Genomic DNA, 19,572 nt, shown 5'->3' on the forward strand with positions numbered 1-19,572 from the left:
TAAAGATTTACCTGGGAGAGGAATTGTTTACAAAATTATGTAATTAACAAGATATGACCAATGTATATTAGCCAATTACCATTTACATTAAACTCATTAACTGCAGCAATTTCAATCAACAATTTGAGAATTTGCATAATACATTGGTATGACATACACCTAAATGAATTCGCTTTCAAAACTTATCTCAATGGAATCTGTCTGGTGAGACATTTACTAATTAAGACTATAAACTAATTTCGCCTAATTAATGATGAGCGATTTAAATTGGATTTTCGAATGGGCCACAGATGAAGATTGAGGTAAAACTGACAGCTCCGCAGATGCCTTCAAGTAAAATGCCATGAAAGTTTACACAACGCCAATCCAAATGCCCAGAGACTTTAACTGAAGGAGAAGTGTCACATGCAAACAAACAAACAAACAAACAAACAGAAAGACATACCGACTGACTGAATGGCAGACCGAGAAACAGACAGACAGTCAGACAGCAATAAAAACAGCTGACAACTGAATCAACTCTAAACATTTACGAAATGCTTCGTGTTGAGCGTCGGCATCGAAATCAATTTTGTTTAAATTTATTACATTAAATCGTGAACCTGACCAACCACAATAATTTCACAATTGGAGAAGATTATGGCGACAATTAAATACCCTTCCAATAGATCCACAACAAAAGTAACCAGGGAGTGCCCATCCTCAGTTTCCTGAGTTACTTTTAGAAACACTTAGCTCTATCTGAATTATCTACATAATCAAGAGACTCAAGTAAATAATATTACAAACACAAATATAAAGAAACAATCACAAATTCAGTACAAATAGGTTTCTAAAATAGATATGGTAAATATGGAAGATATGTTTTAAAGTTTACATTGACTTCTAAATCGTTGCCCCCCCTTTTTTTTTTTGTTGAGCTCTTTACTACGCCCGTGACTTGATATGAGGTCGTTGCGCACTGCGTTTTCCACTGGCGGCATTAAATTACAAGAGGTGCCCAGTCGGACATGTCTTTAGCAACAATCGGCGATTGGGATTGCATTGAATCGAATTGAATTGAATGGAGACTTCCAAGTGTGTGTTTACAGCTGATAGATTTCGGATTTGTTTGCACGCGACTGGCGTTGCGGATGCCCAATATTATTTAGTTTTTATTTTTTTTTTCGCACATTTTGCATAAATTAAGATCCAAGAAAGCAGCGAGCTGCTCACCCCACCCCATCTCCTTTCCCAAATGAACTTTGTTGTTGGTTATCACACTATCAGAGCTGCTGCCGCAGTCGCTGCCGCTGCTGTTGGAGGTGATTTGCACCTATGTGGATTCAGTTGGCATTTTGGTGTGCCACAGTTCGGTTTTGGGTTCGGTATGGCTTAGATGGAAACCAACGGCCATTGGATATAGTGCCTACAGATTGTACATACATATACTAAAAGCCAAACAAACAAATGAACATTGTTATAACAAAGACAAATCAAAGGTGTATAATGTGTGCCTCTTGTGAGAAGTTGGCGGCAATGGTGGGATTTCTGTTGATACTATTGGTGATGCTTTCATGGTCGCCAGTCAGTGAAAGCGCCAAATTGCCGCCAGGCCGTTTGCATCCCGCTGGCGTGGATTTCTTTGAGCACGAGTTTATCAGTGTGCCAGGTGCAGGTGAGGCTAATTGCACTTTTTCTCCCATCCAAATTATTAAATTATATACATTTATCTGTGTGTGTTTTTAGATAACGACTATGATCCTTATGGTCCCGATATTGGCAATGATGATCTGGGCATTGATGATCCAGAGACTATGCCGCGCCTCTTTCAGGGGGACATTGCCATCGATCCGTATACGTACATAACCCTTCGCCTGGGAGTCAATCCGATGAGACATCCAAAGCGTTTATGGCCAAATGGTACAATCCCCTTCGAGATTAGTTCTCGATATGTGAACCGAGAGCGAGAATCAATCATGGAGGCACTAAAGACTTTCAATTCGCTAACGTGCATTAAATTTGTGCCATACGATGGAGAAGTTGAGGACTATCTGCTCATTGAGCCACCAGAGGAGGGGCCTCAGGGCTGTTGGTCCTATGTGGGCAAACGTGGGGGCGAACAGGTAGTCTCCCTGCAGCGTCCCGACTCCAATAGCGCCCACTGCTTCAGTAGCGAAGGACGCATTATGCACGAACTGATGCACGCCATTGGCATTTATCATGAGCAATCGCGAGCGGATCGGGACAATTTCGTGAAAATCCATTGGGAGAATATTGTGCCGCGCTTTCGAAAGAACTTTAAGCTTATATCTCGCAAGCGTGGCAAATACTCCTTCGACTACGACTACAATTCGGTAATGCATTACGGTGAGTTCTATTTCAGCAAAAGAAGGGCGAGAAACCCACAATGACGCCGCTGCAGCCGGGTGTCCGAATAGGCCAACGGAAGACAATCAGCAAAATTGATTGTCTTAAAATCAACGAATTGTATGGATGTCTCGAAGGAAGAAGAGCCAAAATGTACAAGACCTTTTGTCATTTATTAGGCTTGTAGCTATTTATATCGTATTTCTACATATGCATACATACATATGTATTTAAATCATATTGATTTGTTTGTTTAATAAATTATTTCGCACATTTTACACCATTTACCAGTTTGGATATTTGCTGCTAAACAGATTGTGTACACATAACACTCTATAATTAAAAGTAGAAATTTACTTATGAAAGTTTGCTCAATTTCAAATCGGGCGCCAAGAGTATGCAACTCACCAACAGACGACGCATCGCCAACATGTGGACTCCGACAATTTTGATATTGGATAGAACCTGTACAACTGCAAGATCCTTAGAAAGTGTTTTGTTAATATCCTGTAGCCTTTCCATCAGTTTTTTTATTCCTCACATTTTTACCGGTCTTATAATAAAGCGCGAGATATGGACACACTAAAACATAAATTCTACTGGCGTGATGCGGTCACACTTTCCCAGTATTTCTTTCCTGATAGAGCGAAAGGGCAAAAAGTTGCGGCGAGACGGCAAAAAGTTAAGGCAAGACGGCAAAAATTTACGGCGAGAGGGCAAAAAGGCAACGCATACAAATGCAAGGGCTTTTCAATGGGTTTCTTTCTATGTAAAACAAAAAGCATTTAATCTGGGTAATGGATCCCAAAGAAGAACCTGTTAAATACTTATTTTAAATCTAGTTCTGCTTCTAAGTATAAAATCTTTATTTTTTAATTGGACGCCAAATTTATTTTCTAGATCCATACAAGTACTCAACCAATGATTATCAAAAGGCAACATTTTAGTATGCGAAAGCATATTTGAAGATAAAAAGATAGTGTATTGTTAGCATTTTGAGAGCTAAAACTACATAAATTCGCCTTGGTTATTTATTTCGAAGTTTGTTTTTTGGCCGGTCTGGCAGGCGGATATTTTTTTTCGATTTTATAACTTAGACAAAAAAATATTTAGCTGCCAGGGCGGTCAAACAACGCGCCAAAAAAAAACGTTTGCCAACACTGAAATCTATCTTTGGCCGATTTTTCTACTTTTTAACACCTATTTTTGTCCCCCCCACCTGGTCACTCGATTTTACTCTCGCCCATCTGGTCACTCTATTTATCTATCTTTTTTCTTTGATTTCGAGGTTAGGTAAGCACAACACGCGCGGGTGATGCGCTCTCGTTTGGAAAAGTGAAAATATTGCATTATTTTTGGTTATAATTGTACAATAAATTGAAAAAATGCTAAAACTAGTGCAATATATAGCGCGAAAGTCGTGTGAGGCTGTTGGTGAACAGTTTGCATGCAGCTGGCGCAATTTATTGATTTCACCCAAAGCGGGAAAAGAAAAATGTATAACGCAACGCCGCCATTTTCTTTTTTCTTCGACCAACAGAACGACCAGGAACGGTGGTTTCGCTTCGCTCTGCACAGAACAACAACAAATAAACGGGAGACCGAGTAGTAACAATCAACAAAGCCAACGATTGCTACTCACTGGCCAAAAGGTGTCATTAGTTGTGCCCATATATCGAGTATTATTACCCAGTAGTTCCCAGGCACAGCGTGCGTTTCATTTAACGTCCATTCGACTTGAAACGTTCAAGACAGCAACAGCAGCCGAATATCTCCCCGGAGCAGCAGACAAGCAGGAAACTAATCCGCCCTCGAGAGCAAGGAAATCATTTTACCCACATTCAGCAGACCAAGACGAGGAAATCAAAATTGCAGGCATAATGTAAGTAGTAACTTTCACATATACGCAAATTAATTTCTTAGAAAACGTAGCAATTTTCAATGTGTAGTTTTTGTTGTTGCTACTTTTGGTTTTTTTTTCCGTCGCCATTTTTTCGTGTTCGCTTTGCTCTCGCTGTTCATGAAATTTTCTGTACACCTTCAAAAACAAGCGACAGTGATGAGTAATTAATTGAGAGGTTTTTTTTTGTGCAAAACGGTTCATAAAAAGAAAGAGGGCAAAAGCACATGGTTGGCAGGGGAATGGAAAAATTTAAGCATATGCTCTCTCTCCCCCACCCCCCCTCATTCCTTTGTTAGTGTGTGCTTCAGTCAAATTGATTACTACATGGATAATTCTGTTTCTGCTTTTTTGGGGCTCTCCGCAAGCAACAACTAACTGGCAAGCAGAACGACAGCGCACGTCATAAAAAGAATTTGCTTGATTTGTGAAACGTGTCTTTGCTTCGTTTGCTTTTTTATAGCATTTTAATTTGTCTGTATGCTAAAACACGAAACACGCACACATCGACACACACACACACACAGATACACATAAGTGTGTGTTGAGTGTGTCGGCGGCTGTCACTGCAGACTATTGCCATCTCACTCGCTCGCTAGCTTGCTTTCCCTAACGCGCAACGTGTTTATACGAGAAGCATCGAACCTGAACTTGAGAAATTTGTGAAAAATAGAATTTTTTGGTGTGAATTCTCTTCTCAGTGTAATTTTTGCTATATTTAGAAACTCGTGGACTTGTCTCTTTTGCTTTCTCGTCAACGTATAAACGCTACCTTAGTTCAAAATGTCATATGACGCCAATTGATTATGATGAGCCCCTCCGCGCCCCGTAGCTCAATGCCTTTTTGCATGTCACTGAGCGACAGGTAGAGGCCCACACATACATACACACAAACAAAATATACACTTGCCAGAAAAAATATCCGTACACCATGAGAACTTAACAATTTGTCAAAAAAATTGTGCTTTAATAAACTTAAAAGTATGAAATTGCTATTCATATGTTCAACATAGTTATTGTCCAATATATTTAACTCGTTTTTACACGATTCTATTATTTTAAATTAAAATTAGCAAACAAAAACAAAAAACTTCATAAGAAAGGAACAGAAAAAGTATCCGTACAACAAAATAAAAACTTAAAAAATATTCAAAAATCTTATAATATATTGAGCTTTAATAGCTCGTAGGATAGCCTCTCCTCTTAAGGACCTCTGCGAGGCGACGGGGCATCGAATTCACCAATTTGGATGTTTCATCTTTGGTAATAGCACCCCATTCACTCAAAAGGACGTTTTTGAGCATTTCCTTCGAAGTTATGGTGTGCTGTCGAATTTTGCGTTCCAGCAAATCCCATAAATGTTCGATGGGGTTAAGGTCTGGTGATTGTGGTGGAGTATCTAGCCTTTTTTTAGTATTAAATAGCAACCAGAGCTTAACATTGTGCGCAGTGTGCTTGGGATCGTTATCATGTTGGAAATAATAATCGTCTCCCAGCCCCAACTGCTCAGCACTTGGTTTCAAATTGGACTTTAAAACATTCAAATATCCATATTGGTCCATAATGGATTCTATAAATACGAGTTTACCCACTCCTTCGGCCGCCATACACCCCCAGACCATCACCCCACCTCCGCCATGTTTGACAGTGGGCGCCAAATTTTCTTTATTCAAAGCAGTACCACTTTTACGCCATACGAGTTTTCTTCCCTTTATGCCAAATATGCAATATTTGCTTTCGTCCGAAAATAAAACACTTTCCCAAAACTCTGGAGGCTTATTTACATGTTCATTGGCAAAATCCATTCGCTTCTTTCGGTTGACATCTGATATGTAGGGCTTCTTACGTGCTACACGGCCATGATAACCCTCTTTTTTCAATATTTTGCGAACAGTGTCTTCATGAATGGTTTTACCAAACGAATCTTTAACATTTTCGCTTAATTTCGATGCAGTTACTCGAGGATTCTTCTTTACTTCCTGCAATATTGACCGTTTTTCACGATCTGACAGCTTGCTCGGGCGCCCAGAACGTGGCTTTGAAAGAATGGAGCCAGTTTTTTCGAAGCTATTAACCACGTACTGGACAGAGGAGTGGGACCTGCCTATTATTTTTCCAATTTCTCGAAAAGACTTCCCTTCATTTCGAAGTTTTAGAATAATTTTCCGTTCGTCTGGAGTAATTTCCTTACTTTTGGGTGCCATGCTAAATACTCGAACTTTTTATATGTTAAACTATCTTGAAAGTCATGTATTCACGCCACAAAATACCACAAACTAAAATGTAACTGTAATTGAGTTAATAAAGATCAGCTGACAGCATGGGATGCCCCCTTTTCGATGCGTACGGAAACTTTTTCTAGGTTACAATGTTGCCACATTTTCATTTTAAATTTAAAAAAAATGCTTCTCGTGTAACAAGAATTATAAAACATCGTAAGAATCAAAAAAAAATATCGAATAAATTTAATAATAAAACAGACCTATCAAATTATAACTTTATCGCTGTTATTATCCGATGTAAACTTAAATTTTCTATATAATACTTGCATGTACGGATAGTTTTTCTGGCAAGTGTACATTTAGTCAAGACATTTGGCTGTCTCATAAACGCTCAGAGCGTTCCGTTTCCGTTTAGTTAGCGTGCCAGTAGCAGCTCAGACTGTCTACCTGCTGCCTGCCTACAAACAAATAGACAAACATAGGTGGAACGGCCCAAATTGACAGAGGAACAGACAAGCCAAATCGTGATAGTTTGCAAACGAGGAGAAAGGGCTACTCCGACTCTGATGAGGGGTGGTGTCCCTCACATAGATTAATGTCAGAGTCATAAACAGTTGTGTTTTGATTCCCCTCCAACTCTCTTCCAAATGTCTTACCCACCTACCCATCAAAACCATTGGCGTTTGTTACTTGGAGCAGAGTTGTTTAGTTGAGCAATTGGAGGGCATGTCTTGCACATGTTTCTCTCTCTGTGTGTGTGTGTGTGTGTGTGTGTTTTGTGGGGTCTTTGTATTGTGTTTGCATGTTGTTGTCAATCAAATTTGCTTTACTGTTTGTATTATTCGAAATTTATTTAATTTCCTTAACACGCAATTAGTTTTATTTAAGTTCATTGCGGTTGTCTTGCTGTCTCACTCTGGCACAGGCCAGTGCCATTAGCAGAATTTTGTCAGCTGTTTAGCAGCCGCGCATACACAGAACCCAAGCAAACGAAAAGAAAAAAAAAAAACAAACAGAAAAGAAAAAGAGTTGCCAGGCCGGGCCAAAAGTCGGAAAGTCAGTCAAAAGTCAAACGTCTAGAAGCAGACCCAGAGCCAGAGCCCTCATAACAATAATGCGAGTAAAGTAAGCTGAGCTTATTTTTATTTTAGTAATTGGAACTTTCCTTTGAATCCACACTTTCATTAAGTAATTTCCATGACTAAAAATATGCTCAAAAAAGGAAAAATGATTTTAAAATTGCATAATAACCAAGATGGGAAATGGAAAACTTTCTTTGTGGTCTCAATTAGTGAACTGCATAGCACAACTAAATGGCTTTTAATATTTTCAAAATTCACAATTTCTAAAAAAACTTGCACAATTATATAAAATACTAAACTAACATCTGCTTTGTTTTATATTCAGCTGAAAAAAAAAAACAATTCCTATCTTGGGACAACTCGCCTAATAAAGCAACTACTTGTCGTGTTTTCCTTTTCTTGGGCCCTCTTCCTTTCTCTGCTTTTATCCAGTTTTCTTCTTTTTCTTGTAAAGTTAAACATTATTAACGTATTGGCTTTACTTTTTCAGGGCACCACACGATCGTGATTTTGGTCACAATGCACGCGGCGGCGGTGGACGCGACCGCGATGATGATCGCCGTGGAGGCGGTGGTGGTTCGCGTTTCGGCGGCGGTGGTGGCGACTTTCATGGTGTACGCAATGGACGCGTAGACAAACGTCGCGATGATCATCGTGGTGGCGGCGGAGGTAATCGTTTTGGCGGAGGCGGCGGCGGTTTCGGTGGAGATCGTCGTGGAAACAATGGCGGCGGAAGCCAGGATTTACCTATGCGCCCCGTGGACTTCTCCAATTTGACACCATTCAAAAAGAACTTTTACCAGGAGCACACAACGGTAACCAATCGCTCGCCATATGAGGTACAACGCTATCGTGATGAACACGAGATCACTGTGCGTGGACAAGCGCAGAATCCCATTCAGGACTTCAATGAAGTCTACTTGCCTGACTATGTCATGAAGGAGATTCGTCGTCAGGGCTACAAGGAGCCAACACCAATTCAGGCTCAAGGCTGGCCAATCGCCATGAGTGGCTCCAACTTTGTGGGCATTGCCAAGACTGGCTCGGGCAAAACACTGGGTTACATTCTACCAGCTATTGTACACATTAACAATCAGCAGCCGCTGCAACGTGGCGACGGACCTATTGCCCTTGTGCTAGCCCCCACTCGTGAGCTGGCTCAACAGATTCAGCAAGTGGCTACTGAGTTCGGCTCATCGTCATATGTGCGTAACACATGTGTCTTTGGCGGTGCCCCGAAGGGTGGTCAGATGCGGGATCTGCAGCGTGGCTGTGAAATCGTTATTGCCACTCCCGGCCGTCTCATTGATTTCCTATCTGCTGGTTCGACCAATCTTAAGCGTTGCACCTACCTGGTATTGGACGAGGCTGATCGCATGTTGGACATGGGTTTCGAGCCCCAGATTCGTAAAATTGTCTCACAAATTCGTCCAGATCGCCAAACGCTCATGTGGAGTGCTACCTGGCCAAAGGAGGTGAAACAGCTGGCAGAGGATTTCCTTGGCAATTATATACAAATCAACATTGGCTCCCTAGAACTCTCAGCCAATCACAATATCCGCCAAGTGGTGGAGGTTTGTGATGAATTTAGCAAGGAAGACAAGTGAGTTAGTTATAGAAGAAAAAGTAATAGAAGACACTGAAGATTAATTTTTTTCAACAGATTAAAGAGCCTTCTCTCCGATATCTATGACACCAGCGAGAATCCCGGCAAGATTATCATTTTCGTAGAGACAAAGCGTCGCGTTGACAATTTGGTACGCTTCATTCGCAGTTTCGGAGTACGCTGCGGAGCCATTCATGGCGACAAGTCACAATCAGAGCGTGACTTTGTTCTCCGTGAATTCCGTTCGGGCAAATCAAACATCTTGGTAGCCACCGATGTGGCAGCCCGTGGTTTGGGTAAGTTTCCAGTTTCCAAATCAAATGGGGCGGGTATTTGGAAGATGTTACTATCTAAAGAAGAAGGAACCCCTCTTGGCTCATATTCTGTAGTAGGGCTATATAGCTTATATCCTTTCACCTAAGAGACATCACCACCTAACCCGAGAACTGTTCATTCGCCCTCCACCATCACCACTCACATACATATTACACCATCACAAACTTGCCAAAGCCCGTTCACCCTTCCCCACCACTCCACCCGCTCTGTTATCTAGTTATTAGCTTGTAAGTCAAACTGCCAAACTTTAATAATCAACTTGCATTTATTTCCCCTTTCCCCCCAACCCATATCCCCACCACCAAACCCTTGCACCTGACCCGGCCCGACCCTTGAAAACGAAAAAAATATAAAAATATTGTATACAAATACATATTGTCTTTGTGCGTGTCTCTCTCTGCCTCTTTCTCTCTGTTTCTCCCTCTCTCTATTCTATCTCGTTTACAGAGGCCGTTTATTGTAGTATGATGGGGAGGATATTAAATGACAATCGACCATTGCGAGTACTCGTATCTTGAGCCGACTTTTGCCCAGATTAAATAATATGAATTTTTATCTATATACAAATGAGATATAGAATGACAATTGAGCAAAAGGATCGACATTCGTTCGAAAAGCGCGCGTATACGAGACGAATATGAATGGAATGACTACTATCCCCAACATCATGCATCATACGTGGCCTCTGCAGTCAGTTTGAGAAAGAGTTCAAATGTAACCAAACTAAACTGAGAAAAAAATCAACCAAGCAACAACAAACCACAACAACTTAATCCCAGCCCAGTTGAAGGCGGCGCTACGTTAAGCAGGCAAATGGACGGACAGACATCCGAGAAAGGCGGCGCTGCTGTCGTCGTCGCGGCGTTGGCCGGCCCGGTTGGCTAAGCACGAGTGCGTACACATTATATACATCAGTCAGTCAGCATCAGCGCCAGGCAGCAACAAACAGTATCGTAAATCTTGGTGAACGACGTGTTGAGAACGGCGATCGGTGATCCTGACATGCAAGAGGATGCACAATTGCCACCACAACCTGTTCCCACTCCAACGCACACACACACAAATACACACGAAAACACCCTCACACACACACATGACATTTGCTCATGTCACCCAACCACCACCACCACCACCCTACACCCACATCAATCAAACCACCAGCAGCAAATAGCACGCCCAGAGCTCGCCTAGTTGCTTGCGGAGAGGACTGAACGAGGGATAAAGGGATAGCTGTGTTTGGGGTACGGATGCGGAGTTAATGATGATGATGATATTGCTGCTGCCCACGACGTAGTCGCTGCTGCTGTTGAGTGCGCCTAGCTACCAATTGAGCCACCATGCCTACTGCCGCTGCCCTCGGCGCGCCCACTTACTGCCTGCCTGCCTCCTGAGCATGAGCCGCCCGTCTGTGGTGGCAACTGCTCTACTGGACACACCGCTCGCTTGTTGTTGTTGCCTGCCTACCTGCCCCCCTCCTTTTGCGGGGGTCAATGAATGGCATTCGTGCGCCGCCTATGCGTCCTCCTCCACTTCTTTTCGTTTCACCTGGAGGATGACTGGCGCCGCCCGTTGCCGTTTTTGGCCCACACAACGGACACAGTCCGAGTATATAGAGAGTCAAGCCTCGAGTCAAATCGAGTCAGAGGCGCACGCGGGGCTCAGACGCAACAAACTCTCGCCGATCGCTTACTTCGTGCGATTTGATATTTTGATATATTGACCAATATAATGCTTATATTACGGGAGAGTTTGGAACCACGAGCTGCGCGGCGTCACGAAAAACTTTGAGATTTATAATTGAGAGAAAAATTGAGTGAAACAATTTATAGCACCCCCAAGAAGGTAACGTACATTTTGAAGCATTTTCTTTTTTTCTAAACAAAAAAAAAAATAATACAAAAACCAAAAACCATCCACAAAAACCAAAATACTTATATTTTTTTTATTTACATGAAAATGAGAAAAAAGAAAAGACATTAAAATCAAAAAATGTAAAAAAGACAAGTGTATTCAAAGTGTAAAAGACATCTCGGAAATAAGCTAATAATTGTTGCAAGCAAGTGCAGAAACTTTAAACTATTTGGCAATTTGAAAACTATTTTTAAATTTATCCTATATATACATATATGCATGTGAATGCATAAGCATCAAGTTTTCTCCCCCGGATAGACCCATAGAAGCTCCCCTCACTTATCCAAATGTCAATTCTCTTTCTCCCCCACCTAAACATGCAGATGTGGATGGCATCAAGTATGTCATTAACTTTGACTACCCACAAAACAGCGAGGATTATATCCATCGCATTGGACGCACAGGACGCTCCAATACCAAGGGCACTTCATTTGCCTTCTTCACCAAGAACAACGCCAAGCAGGCTAAGGCGCTCGTCGATGTGCTCAGAGAGGCTAACCAGGTGAGTTTAAATCATTAAAGATTTTGATTTACAGAGAAATATTAATTGAATGCTCTTTTTATAGGAAATCAATCCTGCCCTAGAAAATCTGGCCCGCAATTCACGCTACGACGGTGGCGGTGGACGTTCCCGTTATGGCGGTGGCGGCGGAGGTGGTGGTCGCTTTGGCGGCGGTGGCTTCAAAAAGGGCAGCATTAGCAATGGCCGTGGATTCAACGGCGGCGGTGGCGGCGGCGGCGGCGATGGAGGACGACACACGCGTTTCGACTAAATACTGAAAAACCCAGAATAGCAGAAGAAACTACATAGAGTAACTGAATGATTTTTTAGTAGCAAAGAAACTAAAACGGCGCCTAGACCCTAAGTTATGTTAAGTTCACAAAAACAAACCCCCCTAAGTTTAAGTTTTTCTGCAATTTCGTTTATCATCATTGTGGAAGTTAACAAAACCCGTTAATGGTTAAATTTCTCAGACACCACTCAGTAATCCAGCAAACAAATTCACAAACAAACATATAGCATACTTTATGTTTTCAACTATCATTAATTTATAACTTGTAAATTATGTATTTTGACGCTGCCCTTTTGCGGTAGCTAGCTCTATTTGCAAAAAAAAAAAAAAAAAAAAAACACAAGAAACATGTCAGCAAAAACACTTTTTACTTGAAAAACACCCAAAACCAAACAATTATTTAAATATGATGTGATAATTTTCTAATTTAAATGCAATGTATCACCCCCAATTAATTCTAAATACTAAAAATACTGGCGTTGTCGTCGTCATTGTCGCTTGTCTCCATGGAGGAGCAACAGCAAGGATCATCATTCCCCGTCTGTCCCTTGATGTGTGACAATGAGCAAAGGCTAAACAAAAAAAGAGAGGAGTACGGCCTTTGTTTGAAATACTTCAATTTAATACTTTTTGGAAAATAAACTTTTATTTCTTTATTTTTGGAATAACTTTGAAAATAACAACATTTATTACAACAAAAGAAAAGAAACAACAACTGTTTAATGTACAAGGAGAGAATTTCTCACTTTCAACTTAATTTCTTGGAAAAATAATAAATAAATATATATGTGTGTATACCTACCAAAACAGAAAGAACAAACAAAAAAATCTTCCCATTCTCTGTGTATTTTATGTATTAAATTCAATTAAAGTTTAAGCCAAAGGCGGACGATGGCGGCGAACAAAGGAGATTCCACTACCCCAGGGTTTCCCCACAGGCTGAAAAGTCATCAACAAAAGGGGTTGGTGACACGGCGCGGGACTGAGCGAATGGTGTGAAATAAGCGTGATTGCAGAAATATTTTGCAGACATCATTAAATGTAACACTTAGACATACCAGCAAAAAGAAAAAAAGTGTCAATCCCTAAAATGCGACGACCGACCAGTGCGACGCCCTCGACTGGCGTCAGATAAGAAATCGCACTTGGAATGGCTGCCAGCTAAGGTGTGGGGAGGTGGTAGCCAGCCAGCCACCCACCCACCCGCCAACCGTGTCCTGACACCACATTTAGACGCAATGAAGCCAATTCACTTTCGACTTTCGATGTCATGACAAAAAGAAAAAGGGCTTCAGGGACAAGGCAATGCCGTTGGATTTTCAGTTTTCTTACCATTTTTCCATTCCGGCTTTTTTGTTTTGTACAATGCTCATATTTCTTCTGACATCTTTAGTATTGAGGCTTCGACGACGTCGAGGCCGACAGCGGCCGCCATTACATGACTATTTTACCGTAGCTGAGAAGCTGCTGCCTCTGTCAGATCCTTGTGCCCGATAATGACGATGCTAAGGGCGACGTGAGTGTGGTCGGCACTCACTCGAGGGATGGGCCTGCAGTACTGCGGTTGCGGTGACTACAAGTGAGTCGAGCATTGGGAGAAGGAAGTAATTTGTTAAATTGTTTGAATTGAGCAGAGCGGTGAAGGGATGTCTTCTGTGAGGCATGCATTGCGAGAGGGAACGAAAACGTGATACTTGTCCTGTTGTCTTTCGGAGAAAACTCTTTGGTTAATTTTCATAACTTTAACGAGGCGGAAAACTAAAATATGTAGTAAAGTTTACTGTACACGCAGAAGGACATCAGTTAGACTACTAATCGACTTGAAAAACCTTCAAAAAGTTTTCGTCACGTCAAATAAAGTATGACTTATGTGTCGATGGCTAGGAAATTTACAACTTTTCTAAAAGATACCAGTTAATGGTAACCGGAGACTATGGTAGAGAGAAGCTATCGCCCCAGCCAACATTTGTTTGAACAGAAATCACCTTGATGATTCTATTTCACACCCTCTTTTTGGTCATTTATGGTTAACCAGTTAGAGGAATCTAAAAATTAGCCTAAAAAATCTTTTTTTTTAATTAAAATTGAAGAATTTATACGAATATGTTGCTAAATAGAAAAATTATGTCTAGTTACTTGCCTTTAATTTGAACTTGAACCTTAAACTACTTATAAATCTCAAAAGAACCCATGAACTTGGGTTAACTTTATCTATAACAAGTGAAATTATTAAAAAGAGAATTTTCCTGTGATCATTTTACTCGAAAACAAGAGAAGAGACCATTTAGCCCTAAGGATGAAGTAAGTTTTAATTGAAGACTAATTGGAAGCTTTTCGTTGAGGGAGTTGTCTCATTTTATGTCTTGAAAATGAAAATGAATCTCAGATTCAAATATCTCGATCTGGCTCATTTTAATTTATATGTGTATTCTTTAATTTTCTTATTTTTTTTTTTTTTTTGGGAGAAAGGGCACTTAACAACGAAGAAGAAGAAGCCGGGTCACTTACATTTGCTATGCGCCCGAACGATGTCATCTTACAAGAGGAGGATGCCACCAGCATAAATTCATTAAATTTGCCTAATTTCGTTTTCGACACACACGCAGACATACAACCAGACACACTCCCCCCACACACACACACAGACAGACATGAAATCCGACAATTGCCTAAGCGGTGAAAATAAATGAGGGCCGGGCCCCAAGTCAAGACAACCAGTTGGAATTCATTGATTGTATTTACAACACCCGCGACGACAGAACCACCAACCCACACCCTCACCCACACATTCACATATGAGCCCACACTTTGGTAATTTGACGCGTTATCACTTGTGTTGAGTTTGTTATCATTAAGCAGACGCGGGCTGCTGCTGCTGCTGCTGCTGCTGTACTTAAGCCAAATCAAAACTCAAGCAGTTTGGCATACGAGCCAGAAGACGAAACGAAACCAAATCTAAACCGGCGCTCAAGTTAATAAAATCCACGCCTACCCAACCAACCAACCGACCGACCCATCGACCAACCGCTCCCAACGCCCGCTCCGCACGCACATTAAGCACGCCTTAACTACCAATCCAGGACCCAAGGATCCGAACGTTTCCAGCTTCATTCACTGACGGCTCTGGTATTTAGCTATATGGACTGGGTCTGGGGGTCGCTTGTTTTTGACAACTTGGGCATAATAAGACATTAACTTCATGCACATCAAATACTTTATTTATAGGCGTCTAGAGTGTGTGTGTGTGTGTGTGTGTGTGTGTGTGAGAGAGACAGGGTGTGAGTGTGAGTGCGTTGCGTTTTCTTCCTTTAGCCACTTCAAACGGCTGCGATTGCCACGCCCATTACATGGCAGAGGGCAACAACATCGCCTTAGATTTCTCCAGCGTGCTCATAATTTCATCCCGCATCCTGTCTTCTGGTGTCCTGTTCCAGGTCCTTCCCTACGCTTGCTTGATTTTTAATTTCGTTTTTTTCTTGCTTGCTCTTCTTTTTGCTTTCTGCTTTAGCGTAAATCTTTTCTTTTATATTTAGTATGCTCGTCCTTTTTCGCCTTTCTCTCTGCTTCTCTCTCTGTCTCTCTCTCTCTTTGTCGGTGTGTCTGTTTATTTACCATCGACTGTGCCTGTTTGGCAAATTAAGTGCAATTGCTTGAATTTAATTTCATGCAAATAAAAGTTTTGATTAGACCTCCTCCTACGTAGCCGTCGTCATCGTCTCTGACTCCTCAGGAAGACAGTTTGGCAGTTGTCTTGGTGTTTGCCTGGCCTCTTCTGACACATGTGGATGCCACGGGCGGTGTCTTGTTTGTAATTAGGCACTTGGGCATGCATGTGCTCAGTCAACCGGCAGTCGTCGGTACACACACACACAAAAGCAAGTAAACGAATACGTGTTTGCCCAAGTGGCGTATGCGTAATATAAAGCAAAAGGCATCAAATTTTTTCCAACAAAATACATTCAAACAAACACAGACATAAACGCATAAATTTATACACACACACACATACAAAATGGCTTTTTATCAGTACGTGGGTTATATAAATTGCAGCGTTCTGATTTAATTTCATCAATTTCTAACTGAATATCAAATTATTACCCCATGAAATTACGAATTTCTCTGAAAATGTAAAACAAGTAAAGAGAAACAAATAAATGATTCGCTTTAAAACTGAAACAGAAAAATAATGAAACTAACAACTACAAATCAAGAAAAGTGGAGAGACTCTCCGATCTCTTTTTAGCTTCAAAAGATATTATATATTTAATCATAAAAGAGTTACGGATATAGTTCCTTTGATTCCATAATATACGTGATTCTATTGACATAGATTACAATAATATTAAACGTCTTGAAAAGATAAAATATATAAGATATTGAAAAGATGATATTAATGGAAATTAATTTCAAAGTGCTAAAACTTCCTGAGGTTTATATAAATATCTAATAAGGAGAGGCAAACCACTTCATGTCATATATCAGATTTGGGGGAAGTCCCAGAGTTAATTTGATTTGTTGTTTGCTATGCCAGAAGATGGCAAATGAGATGGGGCGATGAGTTCGAGCCGGCAAAGGCATGGGACATCTGTGTCATTTAGTTTGCCCTTTTATGCCAAAACTTGGTACAATTTGTGTCATATTTTAGATGGCCCTCTCTATCCCCACGCTTCTGCTCTTCCTCTATGCGAGCTCGAAACATAATTCAATAAAACGTTGGGCAACATGCCGCCGAAGAGCATCCGCTCCTCTGCCCATCTTCTCCCTTAGCATTCCCTGCATAATGATGTCGCAGCACATTACATATTATGTAAATATAAAATTCAATTGTTTAAGCATTTAGCAGGCTGCATAATTTATTAAAATGGCACACCTGACGCATGCCACCATCCAGCGGCAGAAACAAAAGGCCGAACAGAAGAGGATGGGGCCCCGAAAGGATGGGCATGGCTGCCGTTGATGCTGTGATGACTATGTCTGCTTGCTGCTAGAGCCAGTTTGCCATGATGTTGACGTCTATTGGCTTTTGTTGTACTGGCGCGTATGAGATGCCTGACGGGAATATGTATAAGCAGATGCCAAACAGGAAACGGTGAGAAACGATAGAATGGTGGAGGGAGAGGGAAGGACTGTTCCCCTGAAGGTGCAACATGGACTGCATGCGGTGATGAAAATTGATTTTTAACCAGTCAACGTCGGAGATCGCCTGGGCGCTATGTCGTTAGCAAATCATAAAAGCGTAACCGGCTTTACTCAGTAAGCTTAATAGTTGTTGTTGTTTTGTCATCGCATAATGAGGCAAAGCGACTACTGCGGCAGGGGAGGCAACAAGGCAAGGCAAGGCGACTGCAGTTGACATTAAGTAAGATGGATGACATTGACGTTGCGTGCAGCATTTAGCGCTGATCCCATTTTGGACTTCAATATTGATGCCAAGAGATGTCCTTGGAGAAAAATTCAATTTGGTTTCGTTCTCTTTTTATGCCATGCAACCAGATATATCCCGCAATGATTTGATATATCCCATTTATTTATTCTAGGTCTAAAATTCAGGGATTCACAACGTTTAGGATAGTTGCGAATTATCAAGGAAATTTTGTGGTCATTTCTTCTTTCGGCCTGTATTGCAGCACAATTTCCAATCGATTTAAAAAGTAAGTACCTCAGTTTAATAGCATTTACTTAGCATATGTTTCCAACTTGCAAAAGGATTCTAATATAGATTTATGTGGTCTATGCTTATGTTCAAAATAGTTGTTTCACTTTAAGCATGGTATCCGGAAGTCGAAGAGATACCTTACCTTTTTTTTTGGTCAACCTAATTTTGATTCAAGTTTTTTTTTTAATGGTTTTACGGTTGGCCGGCTTGATGACCTTCTCGGATGATGTTCTTATTGTTGCTGCCATTGTCGTTGCAGCTTATTGCAGCAGCAGCAATCTGTCGACTTGATGCTAAATTAGCGTTTCAAATATGCGCAGGACTTGATGCTGTCGTTAGCCAACCAACTGATTTTCCATATTAAAGTCATGCTGCTGTTGGTGTTGTTGCCTGGACGCGCACTTTATGCAAGATTTATTGCTATTTAAACGACGCATAATGTGTTCTGAATGTAGTTGTTGTTGTTGCTGCCAGACACACCAACAGCAACAGCAACACCAACACAAACACACTCCTTGACAACGTGCTCAAGTGGCTGCCTGCTCCTCCCACAACCCCATAGTATCCTCATTTTGTTTTCCATCCCGAGTCTTCATCTCTCCGTTTTGGTCTCACAACATGTGCAATATTTTATTTACATTTTTCACTTCTCATCGTCGTCGTCGTCGTCGACGTTGTTGTTGTTGTTGTTGTTGACGTCGTCGCCTGCCCGGACATATATATATCCTGTTGTTGAATCCTTTTTACGCCCTCCTGCTGTTTGTTTTTATAGCTCCTCTTGCCAGCCTTTCTTTACATTTTTCTTGCCACCCAGCGGGCTTTTTTGCCTTTACTTGGTTTTTTTTTTTTCTTCTTTATTTGCATTTTTGTTTCCATTTTCTAATGAGCTGTAATTTCTGTTTTTATTTGCAGGCGTCATGCGTACACAAACAACACAAACAGTGGCAGCAGCAGCAGCAACACCGGCAACATCAGCACCATAACAACAACAACAACAACAACAACACCCTTTGATTACATGTGTCTGAGGTGTGAAAAACACTTCTAATATGCAAATTGCTTTCTTTTTATTCTCGTTTACCATTTCTCGCCAAGTTGCTCTCTGTGGTACGGTCTCAATGTCACTTGTCTGTCAACTTGTTGTCCTTGTTCTGTCCAAGCGACGTGCAACTTGCAACGGCAACTGCAGGAGCAGCAGCAATTATAATTGCATTCCAATCAACCCAAATACATATTCATGTATGTATGTATGACGACCCACACCACCTTGTGATGTTAATCTGTTTTTAATTAATTTACCATCTGGCTAATGGAAATCGAGGGAAAAATAATTAACAAATACCTGAACTGATTTTTAACTCAAGGTTACTGCAAGATTATCAGACACTTTTCCGTGACATATTGGCAAGTATCTCACATTTATAAGATCGAAAGTACAACTAAGGAGAAACATTTTGTTTCACCATTAAATACACACATTCAACAAATGGCATATAAGTAAACTTTAAAAACTATTATTTAAATGAAGCTGCACATAAAGGTAAGCTAAGTATTTTAGACCTAAACACTTTTGCTTTAGAAATCCAGCTTCTGATAAGAATTGTGTTTAGGCCGAATAAAAACATGAGACAATTACAAATTTGGCTTAAACGAAAAGCAATTGGCTTCTTGAATTAAAGAACATCTTAATAAGGAGCTACAACGAAGAATTTGTAT

At 41.0% G+C, this 19,572-nt stretch overlaps 2 protein-coding genes across 5 annotated transcripts; both read left to right on the top strand.

The window, feature by feature from the left end:
• The first annotated feature begins 1,488 nt into the window (after positions 1-1,488).
• On the top strand, positions 1,489-2,536 carry LOC137585882 (hatching enzyme 1.2). The gene is given in 3 exon segments (XM_068301897.1): positions 1,489-1,651; positions 1,729-2,367; positions 2,370-2,536. Coding segments are annotated over 3 exon segments (969 nt in total).
• A 1,553-nt stretch (positions 2,537-4,089) lies between these two features.
• Rm62 (ATP-dependent RNA helicase Rm62) lies at positions 4,090-12,868 on the top strand. Of its 4 annotated transcripts, none has more exons than XM_068301474.1 (6): positions 4,090-4,231; positions 7,360-7,596; positions 8,044-9,156; positions 9,217-9,455; positions 11,730-11,908; positions 11,973-12,868. In XM_068301474.1, exons 2-6 carry the CDS (start codon positions 7,586-7,588, stop codon positions 12,177-12,179), a joined length of 1,749 nt encoding a protein of 582 aa, XP_068157575.1. In that variant the 5' UTR covers positions 4,090-4,231; positions 7,360-7,585; the 3' UTR covers positions 12,180-12,868. The 4 variants fall into 4 exon arrangements, 3 of the variants coding, with proteins under 3 accessions (XP_068157575.1, XP_068157574.1, XP_068157576.1); XR_011033614.1 differs by lacking the exon at positions 11,973-12,868 and adding an exon at positions 9,943-11,337 and having other exon boundaries at positions 4,091-4,231; positions 7,349-7,596; positions 11,730-11,870; XM_068301473.1 differs by having other exon boundaries at positions 4,091-4,231; positions 7,349-7,596.
• The last annotated feature ends 6,704 nt before the right edge of the window (positions 12,869-19,572 follow it).

The sequence above is a fragment of the Drosophila tropicalis genome, unplaced genomic scaffold (genome assembly GCF_018151085.1).
Source record: "Drosophila tropicalis isolate 14030-0801.00 unplaced genomic scaffold, ASM1815108v1 contig_878, whole genome shotgun sequence".
Lineage (NCBI taxonomy): Eukaryota > Metazoa > Arthropoda > Insecta > Diptera > Drosophilidae > Drosophila > Drosophila tropicalis.

Bases quoted from the DNA above. Each gene is read 5' to 3' on its own strand.
- Rm62 (XM_068301474.1), top strand. The intron at 9,456-11,729 runs GTAAGTTTCCAG...CTAAACATGCAG, and splicing joins TGTGGCAGCCCGTGGTTTGG to ATGTGGATGGCATCAAGTAT. The intron at 11,909-11,972 runs GTGAGTTTAAAT...CTCTTTTTATAG, and splicing joins TGCTCAGAGAGGCTAACCAG to GAAATCAATCCTGCCCTAGA.